General features: G+C 32.5%; 1 protein-coding gene across 7 annotated transcripts in view; it reads left to right on the top strand.

Annotated features, from left to right (window-relative positions):
• Positions 1-21,079, top strand: part of LOC136033711 (tribbles homolog 1-like) — a 72,295-nt gene extending 51,216 nt beyond the window's left edge. For 6 of the 7 annotated variants that reach the window (XM_065714586.1, XM_065714585.1, XM_065714587.1 and 3 more), the window contains exons 2-7: positions 1,056-1,324; positions 11,716-11,796; positions 12,958-13,121; positions 15,742-15,870; positions 17,102-17,302; positions 20,680-21,079. In XM_065714586.1, the coding sequence (XP_065570658.1) occupies positions 1,103-1,324; positions 11,716-11,796; positions 12,958-13,121; positions 15,742-15,870; positions 17,102-17,302; positions 20,680-20,932 (1,050 nt within the window). In that variant the 5' untranslated portion in view covers positions 1,056-1,102 and the 3' untranslated portion in view covers positions 20,933-21,079. The remainder of the gene's footprint in view (positions 1-1,055; positions 1,325-11,715; positions 11,797-12,957; positions 13,122-15,741; positions 15,871-17,101; positions 17,303-20,679) is intronic. The other variant, XM_065714588.1, reaches the window with a different exon arrangement.
• Positions 21,080-27,599: the final 6,520 nt, after the last annotated feature.

The raw sequence follows: 27,599 nt of genomic DNA, 5'->3' as shown, positions 1-27,599 counted from the left end.
AAAATCTTTGACAATACCAAGCCTGGTAAGTGATTAGCCTTATAAAACACGCTTCACATAAAATGAAAGTTTGACTGTCCATTCACTATCAAGTTTCTATTCAGTTATCCTTTCATCTTTATTTGGAAAGAGCGTTCTTATTTTAGTTTCAGTGTTTGTTTTAAGGCTTATTGGTTTATATTGTCCTGTGGATTCTTATCTGCATTTTTTATTATTTTATTCTGCACTGAAGACGGTCAAGCGGAGGTCTCGACCGAAATATTTGCATAGTTTTCTTCTATTTTTCAGAGGCTGTTATTATCCTCGTTTTCTCTTCTTTACAATTTTTTCGTTTCGCTTAGCCGGTACAGTGTCAGAAATTATTTAAGTGGCGGTGTATTAGTGTTATTTCATCCATTTTCTTCTTTACAAGAACTTTGGTATATGATTTTACTTGCAATTCCCTCCGTTCTTCATAGGCTTGTAGAAGATTTAGCAAAGGCAGTTACCCCCCATTTATAAATGAAATGGAAACTAACTTAATAGCTGAATTATTCCTTAAGGAAAACAAACTTCGGTATTCTTTTTCTTTACGTATGCTTATAGAATTTCAGGTTGATCATATTATTCAGCAGTTTGATTAATCCAGTTTACCTTTAAAATATCAAATTAAGTTGTTTAGTTATAATCTGCGGATACCCTTCATTTTGTATGGATTCCCATACTATACTTAAAGAATTTGGGACGTGTTTCCAAAAGTAAATTTCAAAGAATTGCCCTGAGTAAATATACTCATCCATAACTTACAAGCGTCTTTCCTGTTAACGTTATTTAAGCCCGGCAAGATTAAATACTCAGCCAAATTGTAAAGGCGTGAATAACATGTTTGAACCTCGACGAAACTTGATCTCCCTTTAAAAGCAGGACAGAGAATAGTAACCTGTCACAAAAAAAATATATAGGAATCTTAGCTTCTAAAAAGCACAATAATTAACCTACCTAAGGCCCCTTTTAAAGAGACTCTTTAATAATGTTTCATATTCAAGGATTCTTTTAATAGTCATTTTCATTTGTAGATTTACCACTCGTATAGAATCACTTTGAATTTGCAAAGAAAAGCAGAATGTGTCCTTCAATGGAAGATCTTGCTAAGAGCCAGAAGACCCGTTCTGCAACCTTAGAAGTCTCCACAACCAAAATTCCAGCAGAAATAGACAAAAAACGAAAGCATAAATCTAAGGTCATCCAGCGACAACTAAGTCACTATCTTGTTGGAGCTGGGATTGAAGGCACTACACTTTTTGAATGTCACGAGAATTTCTCTGGAAAAGACTTCAAATGTCAGGTAGTTAAAATTACTTGCTACAATATATTTAGAAAATGAGACTTTTTTTTATAAGAACTTTGGTATATGATCGTGTATGAAATTCCCTCCATTCTTCTTTTAAAGCCGGAATTTTTTTTAGCTTGATCTGATTTATTATTGAATACTCCACTGATAACGAAAAATCGGTATTAATATACAAGTATCATGCATTTCGGCACATTAGTTCAATTGTCGACAGGAAAATCCTAATAAACTCAGCAACAATTCGATTAAGTATCTACCGGAATGTTTGAAATTCCATCATTTACTGACCAACTGAATCGACATCCCAAAGTTTTCAAGGTCTAAGTTACGCCATAGACATACTCTAAATCGTCCTAAGCCATAAAAAAATTAAACCTTTGAAGAACATTTAGGACAATGAAAGTACAAATATGCATAAAGATATAAAGCTAGAGTTTTTGGAAATTTGATTGTAGCCAAGTTACGGGCAAGTCACTAAAAATTTTGAAAATATTTTAAGCAAAGGGTAAGTGCCAAGGTATTTTAGGGAAAGTTAAACTCTTTTCTCTTTATAAGAAAGTTAGAAATGGTAGAAAAAGTCACTTTGTTGCAGAGCAATAAGTAGAACCAGTTGGGAGGGGGGCAAGTTTGTGCAGTTGCTCTTTAGACTATTACTCCTCCATAAATTTTCATAAATTTTGTCTCCCTCCTACATTCTCGTGAGTTAGAACCCTTTGGTGCAATCTTTTAGGTTAAAAATGGCACTAGAACTTTTAATTTACTTTTAAATGAGTGTTCTACGAGATTCTAGAATTAAAGGTTTGATACAGTATCCTAGTGAAAAGAAGAAAAAAGATGTAATAAAATACACATCTGAGAGCATCATTCTTTAAAAAAATTACAAAATTTAATATTTCTTTTATAAAAAAAAACCGCTGAAATAGGGTCCCTTGATATGCTTAATTTGACGGTATTATGCTCGTGAAGTTCCCCCGTTTCTGGGAATGTTTTTCCCGTTGGTCTGAAATTAGATGATGAATTGTCTCAGAATCTTAAATTTTGATAGGTAACTTTAACCGTAATTAATTTTCTATAATTAGAAATATCATAAAAAGCCGATGATTTTTATGTAATTATGCAAGAAAAAATCCATTTTGATTCCCGGTTGCTATAGTCAATTTTGCTTTCAGTTCGTAACCACAAACGGTTTGATCATAGGAAAAAACAGTGCTTTGATTACATTTGCTCCTTGTATAGGTTTTTCTTTCGTGCAAATCCTATTCTTATGAGTTAAGAGTTTCAACTGAAAATTCCCATGGGCGACAGCTCGCCAGACCTTTGTTTCCTAATGTGGACGATCTAAATAGAAACCATATGTTGGTAGTTTTAGTGTTCTATGGTAAATCGTGCTTCGATTACAGTTGCCGTTTAAACCGCTGTTTTTTTTTTTGAATAAATTGTATTCCTAGCAGTTTAGCAGCTTCAATTAAAATCCAGGATAAATGAAGCTGCTCATTGACAATAGATGGCAGCAAGTGTGATTCCTAATGTCGATGAAGTGGATAGAATTAAACTGACCGAAGTCAACTTAGATAAAAATAAAAACAAGAGTTTTAATTGAAACTGATTAAACTAAAAAGAAGTGCAAAAAAATACAGAAAACAAAATAACATAAAAAGTAAATTATTATCTCGCGATTTTTCACCTTGTCTTCACAAAAACCCTATCAAAGAATGTAAAAAGAGCAGCAGAATGACCTCTAAAGACCTAACTTAGCGTCTTTGAACAATAAAAAACTATAACTTTAATTTACGTTTGCCTGTCTTATTTCAAATTCTAATCCACTGAGATTTTGATATTAATTATATGTTTTTGATTATTTCCTTAGAAAATTATCCTGAAACCACTATCGATGTTGGATGTAGAATTAACATCGAAAAATGCTTATTCAAATGCGAATAAAGAAGTTAGTTGTTATTTATTTACCCCTTAGTTTTATTTTCTAGCCCTGTCGAATTGAATTAGAAAGGAAAAGAAAACAAGAAAGGAAATGATAAATGAAAAGAGAAAAATCAAATAGGTGAAAAACGAGGATTTTGTCAGCCAGTAGCAAAATATGAAAATGAAAATCAAGCAAATATATCGACAAGGACCTCCGCCAAGTCGTCCTCAGTGTTCAAAAAAATAAGAAAGAGGAAAAAAAAAAAACAAGAAAAAGACAACAACAAAATCTAAACTTCTTAAGTGAACTCTATGAGAGGAGAAAAGACACTGAATCAAACAACAAAAAACGAACTTGAAATCAATGAAAGAGAAGTTATCAATTAGATTGAATAAGTATCCTTTGCCTTGCATCATATTTCGCCTGTCTGCAATTTCGGTTTTCATTAGATATGCGGACAGGTTGTCTTAAATTAGACTGGGCGAAAATATTCATAGATCCTTTTAACATTAAGTTGTTATAAATTGGGCTTAAGGAAATGTCTCCCCTGTCTCTATTTATAGCCAGATTTCTATTTATATGTTATTTTATCTCAATTGCAACTTTAAAAGATTGCGGTAGGATATTTACGGTAGATATTAAAGTTGCCTCTTCAAAAAGAACTAAATGGTCAGGATTTTTGTATATATGCTGGGCCAGAGCTGAATCAAAGTTGTCATTTTTATTTTCAAATCTCAGTGACTTATCTATTGAAATTTTCTGTTCATGCAATCGTTCCCCTAGTTGTTGATGGGTCCTGCCAATGTAAAATTTTCCACATGAACACGGGACTCTGTAGACACCACTACCTATTAAGGGTCCGTTTTATCCTTTCCCGAGTTGAAAAAATGTTCAACTTTTTTGTTCTTTTTTGAAAAAAAAACCCAGAGAGATTATGTTTTTTTTAAATTTTTCCAAGTTTGTCGCTGAGTTTCAAGACTTATGGTAATGTGAAAGTTTTTTTTTTCTCAATTGCCAGTGTAACTGAATAAAGGGGGACGGGCTCCCTGTTTTCCTATTTTACCTTTTTTAATTGTCTCTCTGTTATGTTTTCAATTAGATTGATTGGGTACCCATTGCAAAATAGAATATCTTTAATGTAATCTAACTTGGATTTTAGATGATTACGTGAACATATTTTTAGAACCCCGTCGACTAAAGAAATTACTACCCCTCCTTTTACACAAGGAGGGTGATTTGACGAGAAATGTAGATACCGATCATTATGGGTCGGCTTTCTATGTATAGAAAATTCAAGGCTAGGAGTATTTTTATAATTAAAACATCCAAGAAAGGAAGCTTTCCTGAATCTTCCAGTTCTATTGTGAATTGAAGTTTCGAATCAAAAGAGTTCAAATGTTGCAAAAAATCTTTTAGAGAGTCCTGACCATGTTCCCAAACAGCAAGAATATCATCAACGAAGCAAAACCAAAGAGAGTGTTTTAAGGGGAAACTATTCAAAGCAGATTCTTTTATGAAATCCTTGTAAAAATTTGCCAAAAAAGGAGACAAACAGTTCCAATGGGTAGGCCCTTGACCTAAAGGAAAAACTTTCCTCGAAACATAAAACATAAAGAGAACTTGTTGCAAAGACCTACAAGCGTCGTTATTGTATCAGTTTCCAAGGTTTTATAATCTGACCAAGCAGAATTTTCCTCTAATTTTCTTTGTAAGGCCTGTTTACATTTATAGACATGGCATGAAGCGTACGTGGAAATGCATCAAAACTAGATAAGATTAGTTTTTTCTGTTATACTATGATTTTTTTAGCTTCTCAATAAGATCTATGGAATTTTTTATATTAGATTTCTGTTTTGTTAGAAGAGACTCGAAAATTGTAGCTTAGAATCTTCCTACGCCTGTAGCTGGAGAACTATAACATGCTACAATAGGGCGTAACGGAATATCCTTCTTATGGATTTTGGGTAGACCATAAAATTTTGGGGCTGAACAACCTTTGGGGTAAAATTTTCTGTACATTTGAGGGGTGATTAGTCTATTGTCTTTTATAATTTCTAATTCTTTTCTCAACTGCTTGGTGTATTTGCGGGATGAGTTTTTATTTCTTTGTAAGTATTTTTATCCAATAAAAGGGTATACATTTTATTTTGATAATCTGCAGAATCCATAATCACAACTGTGTTTCCTTTGTCCGCTTTCGTAATTACTGTATTTTTATCTTTTATCAAATTTCCGAGGATTTTAATTTCTTCCTTTGATTGAGTTTTAAGTGACCATGACGGCTTATAATCAAGAATATTCTTTACTATTTCTCCTCTAATACCGGACTCCACACACGTAATAATTTCTGATATATTTACGTGTGTCTGAGCCATTGCAAATTTAGGTACTTTTGATAGAATACTTATCTACTTAGCTACTTGGAGGATAAATTTTCCAAAGGAGGGCCAGGACAAAATCTAGGAAGGAAAATCCGTGTTTGTTGAAAATGTTGAAATTCGAGTTTTGAAAGCTTTTCTGATAAGCGAGTTTTTGCTAAACTGAAAACGTGTCGGAAAGACCTTTGTGAGATATATTTAAAATTTGAAGAAAATCTGGAACGGATAAAGTCTGATGTAATAAAGATTTGAAATTAGATATTTTATTACTAAGGACATATGTTTTGTGTCTATGATCTTTTAAAATATGTGTTAGAGTTTTGAAACCCATTCTCTGGCTAAATGGGCCTTCAGATTGTGTACCTAAGTGTAAATTGTAACGTAAAAAGGAGGAAGAATTCGATTTGTTTTGCAAGTTTCTAAGAGATTGAATTGACAAATAAGATTTGTGTGTTTTTTAACACAATTTAAAAAAAGAGGCAACTTTAATATCTACCGTAAATGGCCTACCGTAATCTTTTAAAGAGGCAATTGAGATAAAAAAAAAATATATAAATAGAAATTTGGCTATAAATAGAAACACGGGACATATTTCTTTAAGCCCAATTTATTACAACTTAATATTAAAAGACTCTATCAATATTTTCGTCCAGTCTAATTTAAGACAACCTTTCCGCATATCTAATGAAAACCGAAATTGTAGACAGGCGAAATCTGTTGCAAGGCAAAGGATACTTATTCAGTCTAGATTGGTAACTTCTCTTTCATCTATTTAGTTCGTTTTTTGTTGTTTAATTCAGTGTCTTTTCTCCTCTCGCAGAGTTCACTTAAGAAGGTTAGATTTTGTTGTTGTTCTTTTCTTTTTTTTCCTCATTCTTATTTTTTTAACACTAACGACGACTTGGCGGAGTTCCTTGTCGAAATATTTGCTTGATTTTCATTTTCGTATTTTTTCAAAAGAAAAACTTTTTTTTCAAAAGAAAAAAAGTTTTTATTCTTTTGAAGTTTTTCAACGGAAACCTCTTTTTATCTTTTCAAGCAATGTTAAAAACCTTAGAGACACTATATAAAAAACAAAAAGGTTGATTTTACCTTTGTTTATGTGTTGTTAATTTTACTTATTTTATCGTTTTGTATTGAAAGCCATGCAAATAAGCATTAGTATTAGAATGACCATAATTGACTGAACACAATTTTCTAGATGTAGGATCATAACAAATGCTTATGTCAATAAATATATGAGCATATGGAAAGAAAGGAAAGAAAGTAAAAAAAAAGTAAAGAAAAAGAAGTTTGCAATAAATTTTTCTATAATGAATTTTTGTTCCTTATATTAGTTGTCGAGACACCCCTAGACTCCTTATTCCTCTCTTTATTTGTTTTACCAAAAATTGACCAGATATATAGGTAATATTTTATGTTAAACAACATTTTTTTTAATCTTACCTATAAGGCCATTTTGAGCCAAATCTGTTCTCATTCTCAATATTTGGCGAAAACTGTTATTTACACATGAATTATCTTTGTTCCCTGGAGATGTGTCCTTAACTTTTTGTCCAGCTGAACCTTCAGACAAGTTTCTATCACCATCTCTTTTATAGAAAGGTCCTTGTCGAAAAAGTGCAGGGAAAAATGCAAAAAACATATAAACATGGTGTCAGAATCATAATTATCAAGATTTTTAAAGATGAAGATTAAAACCTGTGTGAAGAGACTCTCATGCATACTGAATTGAAGAGTACAAGATAGCCTTTTTGGGGTTCGTTGTTTTAATTCAAATCTTGAAACTTGTAAATTTATTAAGATCATAAAATATGACTGACAAATTGCTATGTTTTAAGCTAAGAGTTCTAAAAGTATTTACACTTTTTATAAAATGGAAAAATCTCTTAAAGAATTAATTGTTTTACAAAGAAATTTACACAATTAGAAGTGAGTTGTATTTAATTTGTGAATGGTGTTCTTTATTCATCCCAGACATTATTTAATTACGGCTGGTCAGATGCTGGCTCAACTGGTTTTATGTAATTTTGAAATTAAAGAGAATAAAAAGCAATACGAGGAATATTTGATTGCTTATCGTAATGACCAAACTAAAAACAATCCTGAACGTTTCAGTTTTACCAATTTTTAATCGTCGCTAGCGCAAAATAAACGAATTGTCGAAAAAACATCAACTTTAATTAGAATATATATATATATATATATATATATATATATATATGTATATATATATATATATATATATATATATATATATATATATATATATATATATATATATATATATATATATATATATATATATATATATATATATATATATATATATATATATATATATATATATATATATATATATATATATATATATATATATATATATATATATATATATATATATATATATGAAACTCTTTGATTCAAGTTGGTCTGAATAACACGATAAAATTTGCCAAAAAATCAACGTTTCGCTTATTGTCCATGTAGTTGATTTTGACTAATCCCTCCTTGTATCACCAGTAGTCAATTTTCATAAACATCTTTTAACCATTATAATGTTCATTTCGCTCACCAAAAAAAAAACAATCAAAGATTATATTTTTAACTAGCTGTTGGGGTGGCGCTTCTTGCCACCCCAACACCTAGTTGGTAGGGGAGCTTCGCGCTTCCCAAGCCCCCCCGCGCGCGTAAGTTGTTACGCGCCATATTAGTTACGCGCCATTGTAGTTGTGTCCCTGTGTCCAACCTGTGAATATAGATATATATATATATATATATATATATATATATATATACTAGCTGTTGGGGTGGCGCTTCGCGCCACCCCAACACCTAGTTGGTGGGGGCGCTTCGCGCCCCCCCAAGCCCCCCCGCGCGCGTAAGTCGTTACGCGCCATAATAGTTACGCGCCATTGTAGTTGTGTCCCTATGTCCCACCTGTGAATATAGATAGATATATATATATGGTTTTAACTACGTAAAACTTGCGAATATACAACATTCTTTGCTGTCCCATTGTCTTTGCATATAAATAGATTGTCAGGTTTACCGACTCTTGAACATGCAACATATAATGGTCCATGGGAAAACAATCTGTATTCAGATCTATACCTCATGATTCTAATGATTGCCCTTGAGCTTTGTTGATGGTGATTGCTAATCGACCATTCCCTGTCCCGGTGTCCCGGTCGTCATTTACATCCCCCTGTTTCCCCCGGTGTCCCCGTTGTAGTTGTGTCCCTGTGTCCCGGTCGTCATTTATATTCCCTGTGTCCCGGGTCCCGGTCGTCATTTATATTCCCTGTATCCCGGTGTCCCGGTCTGTATATACATTCGTTTTTTAGTTTTGTTTTTCTCCTTTATTTTTTTCCTTTTTTTTTCTTTTTTAGCTTATTTAGACTTTTAGATTTTTTAGTTTTTTTATTAGTTTTTAGTTTTTTTTTTCTTTTTAGTTTTTTTGTCCCGGTCGTCATTTATATCCCCCTGTTTCCCCCGGTGTCCCCGTTGTAGTTGTGTCCCTGTGTCCCGGTCGTCATTTATATTCCCTGTGTCCCGGTCGTCATTTGTATCCCGGTGTACCGGTCTGTATATACATTCGTTTTTTAGTTTTGTTTTTCTCCTTTATTTTTTTCCTTTTTTTTTCTTTTTTAGTTTATTTAGATTTTTAGATTTTTTAGTTTTTTTATTAGTTTTTAGTTTTTTTTTCTTTTTAGTTTTTTTGTAGTTTTTACCTTCTTTTTAGTTTTGTTAATTTTTTTTTTTACTTGTGTCCTGGTCGTCATTTATACTCCCTGTGTCCCGGTGCTTTGTTGATTGCTAATCGAACATTCCTTTTGTCCTGGTCGCTTTCTCTTTGAGTGTCGTCATTTATTTTTTTCTTTTTTAGTTCTTTTAGTTTTTACCTTTTTTAGTTTTTTTTAGTTTTTAGTTTTTTTAGTTTTTTACCTTTTTTTAGTTTTTTTAGTTTTTTTAGTTTTTTAGCTTTTTTATTTTTTTTATTAGTTTTTAGTTTTTTTGTAGTTTTTGCCTTTTTTTTAGTTTTTTTAGTTTTTTAGCTTTTTTATTAGTTTTTAGTTTTTTTTGTAGTTTTTGCCTTTTTTTAGTTTTTTTAGTTTTTTAGCTTTTTTATTTTTTTTATTAGTTTTTAGTTTTTTTTGTAGTTTTTGCCTTTTTTTAGTTTTTTCAGTTTTGACGTCACCTGATCCAGTTTTTTCAGGTGACGTCACCTGATCCACGATCCACAGATCCACAGACAACTTATTTTTATATATATAGATAGTTTTTTTTTTTTTACTTATGTCCTGGTCGTCATTTATACTCCCTGTGTCCCGGTGCTTTGTTGATTGCTAATCGAACATTCCTTTTGTCCTGGTCGCTTTCTCTTTGAGTGTCGTCATTTATTAGTTTTTTCCTTTTTTTTTTTTAGTTTTTTATTGGTTTTTACCTTTATTTTAGCTTATTTTTCAGTTTTTTCCTTTTTTTTAGTTTTTTTTTATTTTTTATTTTTTTTTAGTTTTTTACCTTTTTTTTAGTTTTTTTAGTTTTTTTAGTTTTTTAGCTTTTTTACTTTTTTTATTAGTTTTTAGTTTTTTTTTGTAGTTTTTGCCTTTTTTTAGTTTTTTCAGTTTTTTTTTTAGTTTTTTATTGGTTTTTACCTTTATAGTTTTTTTAGTTTTTTAGCTTTTTTATTTTTTTTATTAGTTTTTAGTTTTTTTTGTAGTTTTTGCCTTTTTTTCGTTTTTTCAGTTTTGACGTCACCTGATCCAGTTTTTTCAGGTGACGTCACCTGATCCATCCATCCATCCACAGACAGACAACTTATTTTTATATATATAGATATATTTTTAACTACGTAAAACTTGCGAATATACAACATTCTTGGCTGTCCCATTGTCTGTGCATATAAATAGATTGTCAGGTTTACCGACTCTTGAACATTCAAAATATAATAGTCCATGGGAAAAAATTAGTTTTTTTTTCTTCTTTTGTATTAATGCTAAAGCCAAGGTTCGAACCTGGAACCTCTTGGACCTAGAACCTGGAACATAACACTTTACCAACTGAGCTACTGTATTTGTGTTTGTATCGGATTAACGACGCTTCTTGACTACTAAGGTCCCTGCGTCGGCCAACATGGCTCGATCTCTGGGTCCCGTATTACCACGCTAAGGTCAAACCCACTGCGCCAACACAGGTAGTTATATAACTGAGCTACTTCGGCTTGAATACATTCGTTTTTGAATTGATATGTGATGAAATAATTCAGACGTCATATGCGGACAGTGACGTCACTCGACAGACACACAGAATAAACAACTTATTTTTATATATATATAGATTAGTTGTCACTGAAACGAAAAAAAAAAACTGTATAAGCTGCAAATTTTAACACTTTTTTTTACCCTAAGTTAATCTTATTTAAAGCTGAGACCAAATAGCAATGAGATAGAACTCTATATACTTTAAGTGTAACTCTAAGTGTAATGTTCTGTTCTTTTTACACTTCTATGTATACAATTGATGTCTAGATTTTTAAAAATGTAAAACTTTTGTATTTTTCTTTCTTTGGTGGCAAACAAGAGTGGCTAGAATTTTGTACAGTGGATGTTAATTCAAAAGGGTGTAAGTTATAAGAGAGCAATTGTATAATAGAGGGAGGACAGTCGGAAACAAATTTCTGGGCGTGGGACTATAATTACTCACCTTTAGTTTGAGAAAAGGATTTTTACCTTTAAGACATGTTAAAAACAACTGCCAAACACTATGTTGTACTGACTTATGCAACCAAGAAAAGGAAACATAAAGTTTGTTCGGCAAATTAAAGCCTCTAAATGTCTCGAGAACCATATCGGATAGTGGAAACTTGGTTGGACCGATCAATCGGGTGTCTTGAGCTAAGGGGGCTGGGGTATAAGTTTCCAGATTAACAAAAAATGGCACACAACATTTTTTAATTCATGTCAGGCGGTTTCGCTTATAGTACTATTTTTTCCTCAATGGAATAGGATTCAGAATTTACTTACAGGTATCAAATAATGTTCAGGGGTGATTTGTCATGTTTTTAATAACCTTTTTTTTCATAGAAACTCATTGTTACTGAAGTTGTGTTAATTTATGAAGATGGAAATCAAGAACAAAGGAGATTTCTTGGCAACTCAAAAAATGTTAGTTTTTCTCTTTCCTATAAGTGCTGGGACATACTTTATTTTGTCTATAGGCGTCTCTATAAAAAAAAAATTAGGAGGGGAGGGGGGAGCAGCTGGTCAGATGGGGGAGGGAGGGTGTTTTCGGTTTCCTGTCAAAATAACCTTCATACCTGCTATTAATATTTTCCAGTGGACCAATAGGTTGTTAAGGGGCACTGTCTCTTATATACATCCACAACTATATCGTCATTCTTTAGTGAGGAGTTTGAACATTTTAATTTAGCTACAGGTTTTTCCTGTCACTTAAGTTGCAGAAATTTTCACTATAGCTATACTGGTGTGAAGGCACAAGGCAAGAATCTATTGCCCAGAAAACCAAGGGCTAAATGGACAATAGACTCTGAGTTTTAATAGACCTTTCCAAAAGCCTAAAACTAACTCGAAAATCCAATAATAGAAACATTTGGAACGGAAAAAATTATCCAATAGAGTTATCTCTGACGAGCTTACCAGTGACCCCATCGGTCATAGAACCTTTTCACTTGACAGTGCCTTGGTCGGAGAGTCAGTCGAAATAAACAATTTTAGAAGTAGATTATCTGAATACAATGCTTAGAAGAAAATTGGGCGTATAAATAATTAATACGTTAAGCTAGTTTGTTAATTTATTTCTAATCTCGTTCTCATATTTTTTATAGGCTTTCAGTGCTGCACAGCGGCATTTCCGGCCTCTCTTGTGCCCAGGGCAGAATCTTGATGAGCACCACCCCCCCCCCTCTACACCAAAACGTTTAGTCCAAACTTTAACACTGCTTTGACATCAAATTAACCCTTAAACGCTCCAACTAACATGGGATGCGATTCCTTTTTGTCAATACTTGGGTAAGGATTGGGCAGAGTTTTTCGAGGACAAGTGAGAGTGGAATTTTTAGTTTCAATTCTCACTAGTCTTTCAAATAATGACACACAAACACAAAAAATGGGTCAAAAACTTGTGCGAAATATCAGTATCTTAAGATCATAAACTATTTAAACAAAGATTTTCGATTCTATTTGTTTGATAGGGAAAAAACTCATTGTCAGAGACACAGTTATGTATTCCTAAGACAATTAACGCACAAGTCTCTAAGACAGATTGTCGTTTTTTCACAATTTCTTATATCCTATCTTCATTTTCAGAAAATTAACTCTCCGGAGGGGATGGGACAACTTGAAGCTCATGTAAGGATTGCCAAATCTATTCACATTGCTTTTCCTGTTGACGTCTTCCTAGATGCAGATATAAGATACCTTGTATTTGAAAAAGGCTACGGAAATATGCATACTCATATTAAAGATCTGAAGTAAGAAAAAATATATAAATATTCATTTTCTTTTTTTATAATACTAACGAAAAAGATGAAATCATGATTTAGAAAGTTTTAGAAATCTGCTAAATGAGAAAAAATAGGTATTAAAGTAAATTCGTTGCTTCATCCGTTATTTTGGTGTAAGAAAAACAGTTTGTCATGTAATCACGTGAACAGATTATGCTGTTGCATTTGCGAGGGAATTTCATCATTTATTATTATTTAATCTTTACTTATTTTAGTCTTTCACAAATTAATTTTAGATTTAAGGCCTTTTATACTCATTACAGTGGGAAACATAGAGGATGTGTTTTGAGTATGAATAATTTTGAATTAGTGAATCCATTCATTTTCTTTCTAAAACAGATTTTAAAACAAATTTTAATATCTGCTCATATACTGTAGATTTTTCTGCAAAATCCTCGAATGACTTTGAAACTTACGTTATAACGGCTTACGTGCAATGGCTTTAAAACGTTTACGTTCTTTCAGAAGAAAAATGATTACCCGTGCTAGAAAAAACTTGAAAATAATACTTAAGGTACCTTTAATTCAAGAAACATGTTTTTTTAAAATGACTAAATTTCTTGCAATAATATTCAGTTTATTTAAAATCCTATATCAGTTTAAATTTTTCCAGTATATCCTTTCTTAATGTCACAGCAATTTATGATTCTTCTCGGAAATGACGGCTAAACAAGAATTCATGGGAAGGTCTGGTATTATACGGTAGAAAATACAGATAAACAATAGATAACTATTTATTTATCTAGTATTCTTGTATATTTGTAGAAAAAACGTAAACAAGAGGTGCAGAGGCAAGATTTGTGCATATTGAAAAATGACAGGGTAGCAATGCAACTTCTGAACGCTGAAACATATTCTTCACCATAAAATGTCTAAATATTGCCCGAAAAACAATCGAAGATATGTAATTTTTATATCTTAAGAAATAAGAAATAATACATTATTTCCTCTTTTGTCTTATTGATTTTCAAATTTCTCTCGTCATTTGAAAGTTTGAATGTTGTCCATTTGTGAAAGGCACTTGGAAGGGTAGTTAAAATGATCGTGTAGACTGATTTAAATGTTACATCAGTGGCATTATTGCTCCGAGGCCGAGAAAACCGTTGAGTACCTACTAAGTGACAACTAAGATCCCTATGAAAGCTTATGATAAACAATTTGGTTCGCCTTACCTAGTAAGAAAAAAATGTAGTTTCGAAATTTGAAAAAAGCGGCTAACAAACTTTTTTTTATGCCTTTTTGATGAAAATAGTTTTTTCGTGGAGTTTGATTTTCTTTCTTTATATTTTTATTTTTTTAAATTAATTGTACACAAAAGGTAACAGACCTTATGTGTTTCTGAAACTGTCAAGACTAAATGTGACTTATTTTAACAAAAAGATTCTTTTTAAATAAAGGACACTATTCAAAAAGTATTAGGCAGGTTGATTATTTCCACAATACTTGAAACACATTTTCTATTTTATTTTGTATGGAATATCATACTCATTTTCTCCAACTTATAGCTCCAGCAGGTGACTAAACTCAAGTTTCTTCGCTGCATTGATTCTTTTTGGTAAAGTTTACATTTCGTCTCACAGTTTCGACATGTGAGTCGACAAAATTCTTCAGTTTGGGACGGGGGTCAGTGGCGTGACTCTGTAAGCTTAGCCAGAGTCGACCCAGCTCTAAATGGGTACCTGGAGAAATCTGGGGAAGGTAAACAGGAAGGGTGTGCGAAAGCACAGGATGGCTGGCCCCCACACCCCCATTGCACTTCCTGGCTGAAGGGCCAAGAAACGGAGATCAGCACCGCCGGTACGGACTGTAAAGTCTAATGCCGTATCCTTTACCTTTACCTTTTTTTTTACCTATTCTACATTACTTATAATTTTTTGTTATTTTGGAATTCGACATTTTCCTTTTGTGACTCATGAAAAGAAAATTGTGAAGTGTATTTTTTTATATCAAATAATACGAGCTATCTTGGATTCCTAGAACACTTTTTTACACAGAAGAGCTTCTAATTGATAACATTAAAAAGCAGCAAAAAAAAGACACTTTTAAGTTATTCCGATTTCCTGTTAGAATTATTTCACATTCTAACCTGCCATATAGACAGGTCATTTTACAATTAGCTTGGGCGCAACAACATTAATCTAAAACTAAAAAACATCAAAAATAAAGCTTTAAATCGTGGGCTCTGAGACAGGAAAATTCCAAAATCAAAAAACTTATTCTAAAAGCATGCAATTTCAAAATCGTCTAAAAGTATACACAGCTATCCTTAAAACTTGTATTTTGGCTCATTACCGTAGTCAGACTGTCAGAACTAAGCATAAAAAATCTTGGTTAAAAATTTAGTTGTCTCCCAATATTCGGTCTTTTCTGTTAAGTGTCACAAAATATAGCATCAGATGCTAGTGCATTCTTCTCTACAACACTGCGAACTCGTTATTTATGAAGTGGGCTGTACTTGGAGTTTAGTTGGAAACTTCTTTTGAAACTTTGAGCGCCCTCAATTTACGTTTTTTCTTTTGTTATTTTTTTTGTCCCTGAGCTAGGGAGTGCTGTAAGGTTATGCTTATTCGCTTTAATATTTCTCCAGGTTCTTATCAGAAGAAGCAGCCAAAGCTCTCTTTTTCCAAATGGTCCAGGCTGTTGAAGACTGTCATTCAGCAGGAATCATTCTTAATGACATGAAATTGAGACGTTTTATATTTTCTAACTCTCAGAAGTAAGATATATTTTTTTTTTACCGTCCCTAATATCAGTATGTTTTTAAATGATATAAATACATTTTATTAAGAGCCACAAAAAACAAATAAAATCTTTAGCTTCAATGGTGTCAAAATTATTCTTATCCAAGAAGTTAAAAAAATTCATTGTTTTTTTTTCTTTGATAAAGGTTTTCAAATGATCAACTGAGATGAGATATCCGGATTTTTTAAAATGTATTTTATGCATTGTCTCGATTAAATGTTTGATTTGTTATTTATATGGTTATATATTTTCATTCTATCTAAAAATGGGAAGGCAGTGCCGTCTAAGAAATTGCTTACTCCTGTGTTTGTTACGCATGAGATGGAAGCACGTTTTTCGTTGCACAATGAAAAATACAGTAAGGAAAAAATTGTTGGTGCTTATCGTCGCTCGTCACAATATAACCTTCTGATGTTGTTATGCATATAGAACCAAACCCAAACTAGCTTTTTTGAGGGAGTAGAATGATACTCAACCCAATAACTTTTCTTGAGGATCAGAGGAGTTAAGCCAATTTTTTTCGGAGAGAAAAAAACCATTTCACTGTATCTTGGGGTAATTTATCTGTTTTCTCATATATTTATGGACTCTATTAGTCTAGCAGTGTCCTTGTTTCTCCTATCCCCTTCCGAATAACAACCCCAAAATGATACTATATGCTCTTTTCGCGACTAAGATACCAAAAATTTGTAAGAAGTTTTTTTTTTTTTTACTACGGTGTTCAAGTGCGGTTGACACAAACACTTTAAAAAATGATGAGAACTTTTTTCTCTTTTTGAACATTTAGATAAATTTACATGGTTTGATTCTATTTTTATGTCCTCTTGTAAAACATAGTTTATGTATTTGCTAAGCTTAGCATGATTACAATAATTATTTAACCCTGCGTGTGCTTGTTCTTGTACCTTTTTTTTTCTAATTTGTTTCTGTTCAGAACTAGAGCTTAATGAACAACAATTTTTATGAATTTTGTTCTTTTTTTGTCTTCTAGTAAATTATTTCTCCCTCAAATACCCAAAGCCCTTGTATATAAATTCGTCGGTCTACTAGGGTTTTCTGAAACTATGAAAAAAGATTGATATCTAAACTCATATTAAATATAATTCACTAGTAAATTATTATTTTTATAGGTTACGAACAAATTTATTTAAAAAAGACTACTAGTTGAGCTGTGTAATGTATTTAATTTGATTACATTATTTTAGGACCAATCTATGTATAGAAAATTTAGATGGGTGCAGTTTGTTGCAACCTGGAGAGAGCGACGATAAGGGGTATGCTAAGAAATCTAATCCCTTCTACATTTCACCTGAAGCAATAAGAAGTGGAAAGTCTGGTCATTATAAGGGAAAGCCGTCTGATGTTTGGAGTCTAGGCATAATACTGTACACAATGCTTTGTGGAAAGTAAGTACTTCTAATGGATAAATTAATACATATCAATGCACTTCAACTATTTTATTTGACATTTCTGGTCATTATAAGGGAAAGCCATATGACGTTTGGAGTCTAGGCATTATACTTGTACACAATGCTTTGTGGAAAATACGTACTTTCTAATGGATAGTTTAATGCGTGTCAATGCGCTTCAACTCTGTTATTTGACATTTCTGGTAATTATAAGGGAAAGCCAGATGAGGTTTGGAGTCCAGGCATTATACTGTACATAATACTTTGTGGAAAATACGCACCTTCTAATGGATAGTTTATTTCGTGTCAGTGCACTTCAACTCTTTTATTTGACATTTCTGGTCATTATAAGGGAAAGCCATATGAGGTTCGGAGTCTAGGCATTATGCTGTACACAATGCTTTGCGGAATATACCTACCTTCTAATGGATAGTTTAATACGTGTCAATGCGTTTCAACTCTGTTATTTGACATCTCTGGTAATTATAAGGGAAAGTTTGGAGTCTAGGTATTATAAGGTACACAATGCTTTGTAGAAAATACGTACCTTCTAATGGATAGTTTAATACGTGTCAATGCGCTTCAACTCTGTTATTTGACATCTCTGGTAATTATAAGGGAAAGTTTGGAGTCTAGGTATTATAAGGTACACAATGCTTTGTGGAAAATACGTACCTTCTAATGGATAGTTTAATACGTGTCAATGCGCTTCAACTCTGTTATTTGACATTTCTGGTCATTATAAGCGAAATCTATATGACGTTTGGAGTCCAGGTATTATACTGTACATAATGCTTTGTGGAAAATACTTACCTTCTAATGGATAGTTTAATGCGTATCAATGCGCTTCAACTCCGTTATTTGACATTTCTGGCCATTATAAGGGAAACCCATATTACAGTTTGGAGTCCAGGCATTATACTCTACATAATGCTTTGTGGAAAATACGTACCTTCTTTCGGATAGCTTAATACATGTCAATGCGTTTCAACTCTGTTATTTGACATTTCTGGTCATTATAAGGGAAAGCCATATGACGTTTGGAGTCAAGGCATTATACTGTACACAATGCTTTGCGGAAAGTAAGTACTTTCTAATGGATAGTTTAATACTTGTTAATGCGCTTCAACTCTGTTATTTGACATTTCTCGTCATTATAAGGGAAAGCCATCTGACGTTTGGAGTCTAGCCATTATAATGTACACAATGTACACAATTATATTGTACACAATGCTTTGTGGAAAGTAAGCACCTTCTAATGGATAGTTTAATACGTGTTAATCCGCTTCAACTCTGCTATTTGACATTTCTCAGTTTATTTTTACTTCATCGCCATCACATTTTCAAAATACTACCAGTGACATGGCCGTCACTGACACCTTTTAGTAAATTAACCAATGAATTTCAAATCAAACATTAGCTGTGTTATTTCAGTAGTTGCTGAGGCTATTTTGGCACTTGCAAAACAAATTCTTCCCATATCCACAGTGAACTATATCCACTTGCCTTTATTTTGTTTCGTCAATGCCAGGTTTTAAAGGGAAGTTTCGATTTTTGAGGTTTATGTCCCCTTGAAACTTCCAATTTTCCGAAAAACCTACAGCTATAACTCATTCCGAGCTCTTTGATTTCCTAATTACCCTAAATTTTTCTTTGATTCTATTCATAGTATTTTCTTGAGTCTTGTCTGGTAAAGGAAATAAACAAATTAAGGTTTTCAGAAATTTCATAAAAACAGTTGCAACAACAAAATGTTTAGGGTTCTTTATTAATTGCTGACAATAATAAAGAACGCAGTCCCGAGACAAACTTGAAAAGTTTAATTTTCCATTGTTTTGTCGTATGTTGGTTGGGGATGCTGAGTGTAATTTTCTAACATGTTATAAAAGAGTAAAAAAAAACTTCAGAATAGACCTATAAAATTATTGTCTGAATCCGATGATTCTAATTAAGTCCCTGTTGTCATATTTTTAAAATGTTACTTTCTACATCAAAGAAGCAAGTTGTTCAGATTATCAATTGGCGTCAATTCAATTCATTGAAATTTACTGGGGAGGGGGCAAGATGTAAATTTCAACATCTTTGGAAGTGAAATTATGCTGCGTTTCCGATTTTTCAATGAAAATACAAAAAAGCACTTTTCAATGAAAATTCTTTCAGAAAATGAATTTTTAAAGATCTTGGGGGGGGGGGAGGAACCTTAAGGGTTTTTTTTGAACCTTAAAAACCTAACCTCTCGAGAAAATTATTATACGCAGGTATTGCAGTCTTGTACGACTTGTAGTTTTACTGGTGCTCAATTTGGATAAGTAAATTTAAAACAGGTTTCAAAACAGAACAAAAAGTTCAGGATAATGGTGAAAAATTAATGGTTATCTGAATTTGACTTCAGAAGAATTATAAACAACAGTGATGTTGTGTAAGTTTAGAAGCAGCATTCGGGCATATTTTGCTATTATGCTCCTCACGTTTGGAATATATTGTTGAAGTGTTTGAAAAAATGCTCTTAGTCCTCCAACTTTCAAGTCTTGGGCAAGGAAGTTATTTATATTTTGGGAATGATTTTGGTAATCATTGGCGTTCAAATTATTGATCTCTAGTCTTTTCTACGTCGACAGTTCCTAGTTTTTGGGTAGTCTGGTAATTGGCTTTCATGGCAGACAAAATTAGTACACTGTTTGTTTTTAGCAATAAAAGTATGTCTATCTAAAACAGAACATCATTTAGAAATAATTGAAAGTTACTACCAATACTGCCCTTTCTACACAATGGGTGGCTTAAGTAACTTTATGTTGTGGTTCCTGATTCAGGAAACTCCAGAATTGCAACCAGTAACAAAGTAAGGGAATAAAAACTATCGTTTTTATATTTCTCCTTAAAAAGAACCCTAAAAAGAACAAGTTAACAGCGTGTTATGGCTATTCTGCAACAATTTATTAAGAATTAACTACATATTGACTCTAGACAAGATTAGTGCCATTTAAGGACACGTTCCCTTAATTTCCTTGCCATAAACATTATCAGCAAGGCAAATTTCGTAGAATATAATTTTTGGAAAATTAAGAAAAAATTCCAAAGATAGTCTACCTTCCATTAAAAAAAAAAAATATTTTTAAATTTTTACCAGTAAACTTCGTGCTTTATTATATGAATCGCCAATGTATCCACTGGCCACCCACCAGTTAAAATGGTAAGGAAAAAGGAGACACCAAACCTTATTTACATATCACATCAGCTTACAAACGATTACAGTTAACTACGTTAGGTGTAACTCCAGGATTTATTGTAGTGAATGCGTACATCCCTCGTCAATTTTTTTTTTTCACGCTGACAGTGATATAATCATATATTCTTAATAGTTTTATCTTATATAGGTATCCCTTCCACGATTCCAATCCTGTAACATTGTTGTCAAAAATTATTACTGGAAAGTATGCAGCTTCATCAGAAATTTCTTATGCTGCAAGATGTTTGATAAGTAAGATGTTGACCAAAGACCCAAATGAACGTTTAACGGCAAGAGAAATTCTACACCACACTTGGTTTGATCAACAAGAAGACTTTAAAACGATCAAATTGAAAATTAAAGTAGAAGACGGCATCCAGCTTGTTCCTAATTTGTCTTGAAACTGGCGAACCTTTATCTGCAATTTTTTTTCTTCGTTTGAATTTTAAGTAGCTACATTAGTGCTCAAAGCTGTCATATGAGCTAGAGGGCTACAACCATGGCCTGGAATTCTATTTCTTAATAAAAGTTTCACTTCTTTCTAAAAATTATGTACAAGAAAAACTTTTCTGAGGAAAATTTCTTCATAACTTATTGCTCCAAATGTGTGTTATTGTGGATAGTTTTGTAGGTACCTGATTGGGGAAAGCTGTATTATTGTCTTTTCAGCTTAAAACTAATTGGTCTCTTGTAATTCGATTGAACATGATTCATAGTTCAAGTGCATGCCTTGTTTAACTTTTTTATCAGTCAAATACATAACCTCTTTTCCTCATCTTCACGTTTGCGTCAAAACAAATTTCTACAATAATATTGGTGTCTTTTGGGTTTGACTGGGCTGCATACATCTCTAACTTAAATAAGTTGTCTCTCAACCCTTGTAAACACTGATGGATCCAGAGGGTGTGCCCCTGACATAGTGGTGGATTTGTGGTTGGGTCTGCTTGTTTTGGTTTGAGTTGGGACGAAAGTTATCTTTTTATAATTGGTTTTAAATAGTTTAGTTTTTAATTATTAAGAATGTTTCTTTTCGTAAACAAGTTTGAAACAAGGTTTTACTTACTTTGTGTGGTCTCTGTTAGATTTTACTAATGACACATACTGCCAAAAGGTATCTAATTAAATTAAGGTTTATCAAGGGAATCTGTCCGTTTTACCACAAAACCCAACTGGGAGGTAAAATCTTCATTTCTTAATAACAAGGAGGGGAAATTTAAGATCCTAACTTCTTTATGCTGTTGAAATGATACTTCAGGATTGTGCTGTCACAACGAAACTGAAAAGCAAAATATTTAATTCTTTTTAATTTCGAAAAATTGTTTTTGAGTCTTGCTATAGCACTGAGGAAAAATAACTGATATAAATATCCTTTTTTGGCTGTCTGTTTTGGTTTTTCGGGTTTGCTTTTTTAGAGAAGCAGGATGGTTTTTACAACATTGTTGTTTTTTAGGGGATTTCTACAATAGAAACTAAATGTGTGAGAACGGCAAATATTATTAATGTAAGTTTTGCATTTTGGTGAGCAAATGGTGGCCACTTTACTGCCTATTTTCATCTAATTAAAGCTCTACATTATATTGCAAATAACCTCTGTTCATCCTAAAACATTAAAATAAAGGCAATACTCTTTAAACTTTAATAAAGGTTTGTACAAGTATATACTTAAAACTAAATATATGAGGCAAAATAATCTTTGAACGGTTGGACATTTAAGAAGAATAAATTTTCTAAAAATTGATTATAAAAGAAGGTAAATAATTATGTGTATATTTTTTTTTATCTAGCTGGTATAGATGGATCTCTGAATTCTCAGTTTGAATCAGTGGAATGGCATTGATATTTTTCAAACATTTAAAAATAAAAAAAACGATAAAAACGGAAATTCACACGACTTGAGTTAACCACGGAAACAGAATGCAACTGCAATATTACTTCAGAATTTCTCACCTTCTCAATAACCAACCAGTCACAAAATACAGTTATGTTTTTGTATAGGGGTTGAATATATTTGTCCATAAAATTAATGCTATATATACCGCTGAGAATTTTTATAGTTATTTTGATGCATGCCATCCAATCATATTTCCACGATTAGTTGTTTATAAATCAAAATTTTTACAGGACAATTCTCTTACTTAGTGCTAAAACTGAGTCAAATTTCAAATTTTATTTTTGTGCTCAACAGACATATCGAATTTAAACGTTTGAATTGAATATCCAAAAATATTTGGATTATTTGGATATCGAATATTTTAGGATGCATAGAAGAGGAAATATTAATGAAGAGCTCTAAACTGACAGGACTCGAGACTAACTGGACTGGCCATTTTAAACGTTCACCGAAATATTGAGGTAGACATAGACCGTGTAATAAATAGATATGGCGGAAGTGGGAATAGAGAAATAGACTTTTTCTTAGAAAATTGTGAATTCTACAATTTAAGCTAAATATTTTAAACTTAAAAAACAGAAAGATACACTACGTTGTTATGAAAAGTAAATTTTTTATTAGTAAATTTTTGAGATTTCGTCGAAGTTGACACTGTTTTTTAAAACTTATAAAAAGAAACATTGATTAGTTAATGCTTAATTGCGTATGCTTAAATCCCTCGTTTTAAATGTCTTCTATGCATTTCTATGTCTTCGTTCTGTCTTTCTTGTCACACCCCTAAAAGAACTAGTATTTAGCGTTTAATATATCTCTTACAAATATAAAAGTTATGCCTTTATCCTCATTTTCCACTCTTCATTACTATCATAGGTACTAAGCGATGCCACAAAGCTAGGCGACATACTAAATGGTTTGAACTATACAAAATGTCAAACAGAGTACAAGATCCCAAAAGATGGTTCAAGGCCAATTTTTTATTTTTTTACAATAAAAACCTTAACTCACTCGCTGTAGTGGTCAGAAGTGTAAAGGCAAAAATTATGAAGAAAATATTAAATATCATTTTATAGATGGTGAGCAGCTTTTCATTTTTTTTTATTGCGGGGGGGGGTGTTTGTACCTTACTATTTTGTGCATCAATATTTTATGCCATTTTAATTTTAACAGATTTATTAGAAGTTGAACCCTCTCCAGATTTTACATTAAAGTTACGACCATTTCCGCTACCTACCTATGACACATCTGGAATTTAGATTAACTGAATTAATGCATGATGTCTTGATTGTTTGATTGGGATTATTTTGAGAAACTGAGATTTGATTTTTTTTTCTGTATTGAAAAGAATCGAAACCCTATATAGGCCAGTGTATTCTCCTGATGAGCCCTTATGTTGGGTGTTGCCTCTGAATTATTTGTCTATATTATTTTTTCTATTGTTTGGTAAATGACGACTTATACTTATTGACGACATGACTGCCTGTCCATGGATTATTCTTTATGGTTGATTGTGTGTGGCTATGCTGTTTGACCTATGTGATTGTATGGATGAGTAGGGTTAAGGCCTCATTCAAGTGCTGGTCTATATTAATCACTAATTTAGGAAAACAGTCTTCCTTTTCTCCTTCTGTCCCTCTCTTTTTTTTCTTTTTTTTTCTTTTTTTTTGTGTTTGTGCTGTTGCATTGGTGATTTCTCTTTTCATGATAAATTGTCGAGATTTCTTTTTAATTGCGGGCATTTCTTTGTTCGCAATTTTATTGAAGCAACCTATTATGTGCCTCCCCCCCTAAGGAAAATCCTGGATCCGCCCCTGCTTGTACATGCCATTTTGATTGTAAACAGCCATGGTAGCATCAGCTTAAATGGTTCAAACTTTAAATGGCAGTGCAATGTCTTATTCAATGATACCACTTCAATGTTTTTACTGCTCTTGCTAGCAGAATCTTGATATTAAAATTCTGATAACTAATTTCCTCTAAGTGTCAAAATAACATATGCAAACCTTTTCATATTTCTTCAACATTTTTTATCGCTGAACGGTATTGGGATTTAATGTGTGTTAAAGCTGAGAAAGTAACTTCACATAAATATGTGGTGTTGAATGGCAAAAGAACATTGAACGCCATATCAGCGATTGTAGGAAATTCAGTTCTAGTTCAGATCCAGAATTCAGTCAAGGGTTTTTTTTTGGAATCGTACTTTTAAGTTTGAGTCACACGAAAGCTCAGCAAATTCCTCTTGAGTTTTAAGTGGCAGATGATCAATCTCACTTAAGCCAATCCAAAACGGCTTTTGAATCCAAACTATTTTTGTAAATCAATATTTAATATAAAATATGTCAGGAACTGTATCTCTAGCGCTTTTAAGTGAGCTACAATAGTTTTTGCAATAAAAGTGTTACGATGAATTTTCTCAATTACAAAATTGTCGACACCGGAAAACATTTCGAACGAATTTTTTTCGACCCTTCTTTTCCAAATGCTGAACTTTTTAATAAAACTTTCAATTTTGTCGTTTGAAGTAAATATATCGCTATTTTTTCCTTGAAGAGACAAGTTATGATCGTTTAACTTCGCAAAAATATCTGACAAAAAACACATTTTCGTTCAGTTAAAAATATTTCGATCTCATCCTTCAATAACAACAATCTTTTTAAACTTTTTAAACTTTTTAAACTTTTTAAACTCTTCTTGTAAGCGACTGTTGTTCTTAAAGGGCTCTTAATAAATTAATAAATAAAGGGCTCTTAAAGGGCTCTTAAATTAATAAATGGTTCTTAATAAATTTATGACCTTAAGAGCATCCTGAAGCACATCGTTCAATTCTGGTGCTATTAATCAATTAAGAAGCGCCCCTAAGGATCTTTATATGCCGGGACTGTAAGGTCCCGCCGGTCGCGAAAGGATTAAACTGACCAATTCGAAATAACATGCACTTCGTTCGCAATCATACAATGGCTAAATGAAAATAACACCAAATGTTTATATACTTTCTTCAAAATAACACTTAGAAATTTTGTTGATATTATTTATCAGGATTATTTCGGTTTTAAGAGATTGACAAAAATAAATAGAAATTTTTTATAAATTTCTATAACATCTTCTGATTCATGGTAAATTTATACAAGATATTAAAATGATCGGAATAGAAATGCTGGTATAAACAGTCTTTCCGAACCTAGAAGATTTTTTGATACATTTATCTACGATGATAGTTATTTTTCTTTATAACAATAATTTTACAAGTTAAAAAACTTTTTTTTATTAAATTGTATTTTTATCACTCGCGACCCCGTAATTTTGCTACGCGACCCCAAATGAGGTCGCAACCCATAGTTTAAGAAGCCCTGTCTTAGTATATACTGAGAATAATTTATCTCAAAGAAAAAGTCGGCTTGTATACGAAACAAATATGTTTTTTTTTTCATTCCATGGGCTAAAATACATAGGGAGGTTTTCAAAATAGCACAAGCTTCACTTTGACGTTTTTAATATGCCCTTAAAGTAGCGTACTAAGTTTTCTAATTTCCGGTTTCCAATACTCCTGAAAGTTCACCTTTGAGACTGATACGTTCAAAAAGAAGAAAAAATATAACGGGAGAATCTAATTCTTGGTAGTAGTAGCGTACTAAGTTTTCTAATTTCCGGTTTCCAATAGTCTTGAAAGGTCACCTTGGAGACCGAAACGTTCAAAAAGATAAAACAAATATAACGGGAGAATCTAATTCTTGGAAGTAAAATTTAAAAATTAGACTTCGCATTTCTTTCATCAGTACCATCTATCAAGTATGCTTGAAAAATAACGATGGAGAAATACGGTGAAAATATATTTTGGAAGCCCTTTAATGTTGTGATATGTCGCATACTCCGCATGTTTTTTTTGTATGTGAGTCTATTGTTACCCAGGTAATACCCAGTTTGTGTCAGGGCCGAAGGATCGAGTTGTAAATTCCAGGATATTTTGGAGAAAGGAGGAAAGTTAATTACTATGTTTCAAGGAAAAGGGCAAAATGTTTTTCCTTGTTCCTAGCCAAACACGTTTACGCTAGGACAGCTTTACACTTTACTTGGTTCTTCAGGTTTTTTTTACTTGTGTCTGTCTCCCTGGAACCTCTAGTTCCCAGTTTTACATTAAAATCTAAAAATATATAATTTCCTTAAATTTAAAAACTAAATTCAGATTTTTCTTTTTTGCAATTCCCTTCATGGCACCATTAGAAATTTTGTGCTTGATATGCCTCAAGTCAACTATTTTTTTTTTCATCAAAAAGGTACTTGAAGTCTTACGTCAAGGCTTCCATTTAAAGGAATCAATGTACTGATTTTCAGGCCTGACGTCCAAATAAGACTGATCCAAGTGATTACTACCAAAACTCTTCTTTAAGTCCACAGTAAAAATTATCTGTATGGTAGTCATGCTACCCTGGAAAATGGTGCTATTAGTCAGGTTAGCTCGTCTAAGGAAGAATGGTTGACACCATTGATGACAACCATTAATACCACGTTAAATCCCTAAGTTAGAGGTTGTAATGCGTCTATTGGTGCCACACATTTCTCTGTTTTTAATCCTCGCAAGTGGTGTGAACAAGTTTTTAGGAGCCCTTCCAAAAAAGGGCAATAAGCCCAAGGCAGGAAATAATCCAGCAATAAGTCCGATGCAAGAATTGTTGAGAGGAATGACCAAGACAGTAGGTACAGAACGAAGAATAAAACCGAGGTCCCGTTTGCAGATTGACAGGCCCCAATCAAGGTGTTCACTCCATGACAACTCTGATGAGAAAAATATTCCGAAAAGCCACAATTAATCGACTCTCTAAACAACTTCACCTTTAAAGATTAAGTAAGGATGTCAATATGGATCCTTTCACCGGGCACCTTCTAGATAAACATAGCTTTGCGTCGATAACCTACATAAGAGGGTCCAGCACAAAGAAGTATGATTATGCTATGACCCTTATATTTATCCTCTTCAAGGTAACCAAATAAATATCCTCTTCAAGGTAACCTATAACGGCCCATGGTAACCAAATATGTTTATTTAAAACTTATTTCCAAGGTTAAAAAGAGTTATAAAACTACAAAATTTGGTCGCTGTCAAAGTGCCTGTCGAAGAGGATAATGAAAGTCTTCCATCATGAAACTATGATTCTAAGAGAATGATTGCCCCCTCTGTATATAAT

Source organism: Artemia franciscana, chromosome 12 (assembly GCF_032884065.1).
Source record: "Artemia franciscana chromosome 12, ASM3288406v1, whole genome shotgun sequence".
NCBI lineage: Eukaryota > Metazoa > Arthropoda > Branchiopoda > Anostraca > Artemiidae > Artemia > Artemia franciscana.
This window is presented reverse-complemented; position numbering and strand designations above follow the sequence as displayed.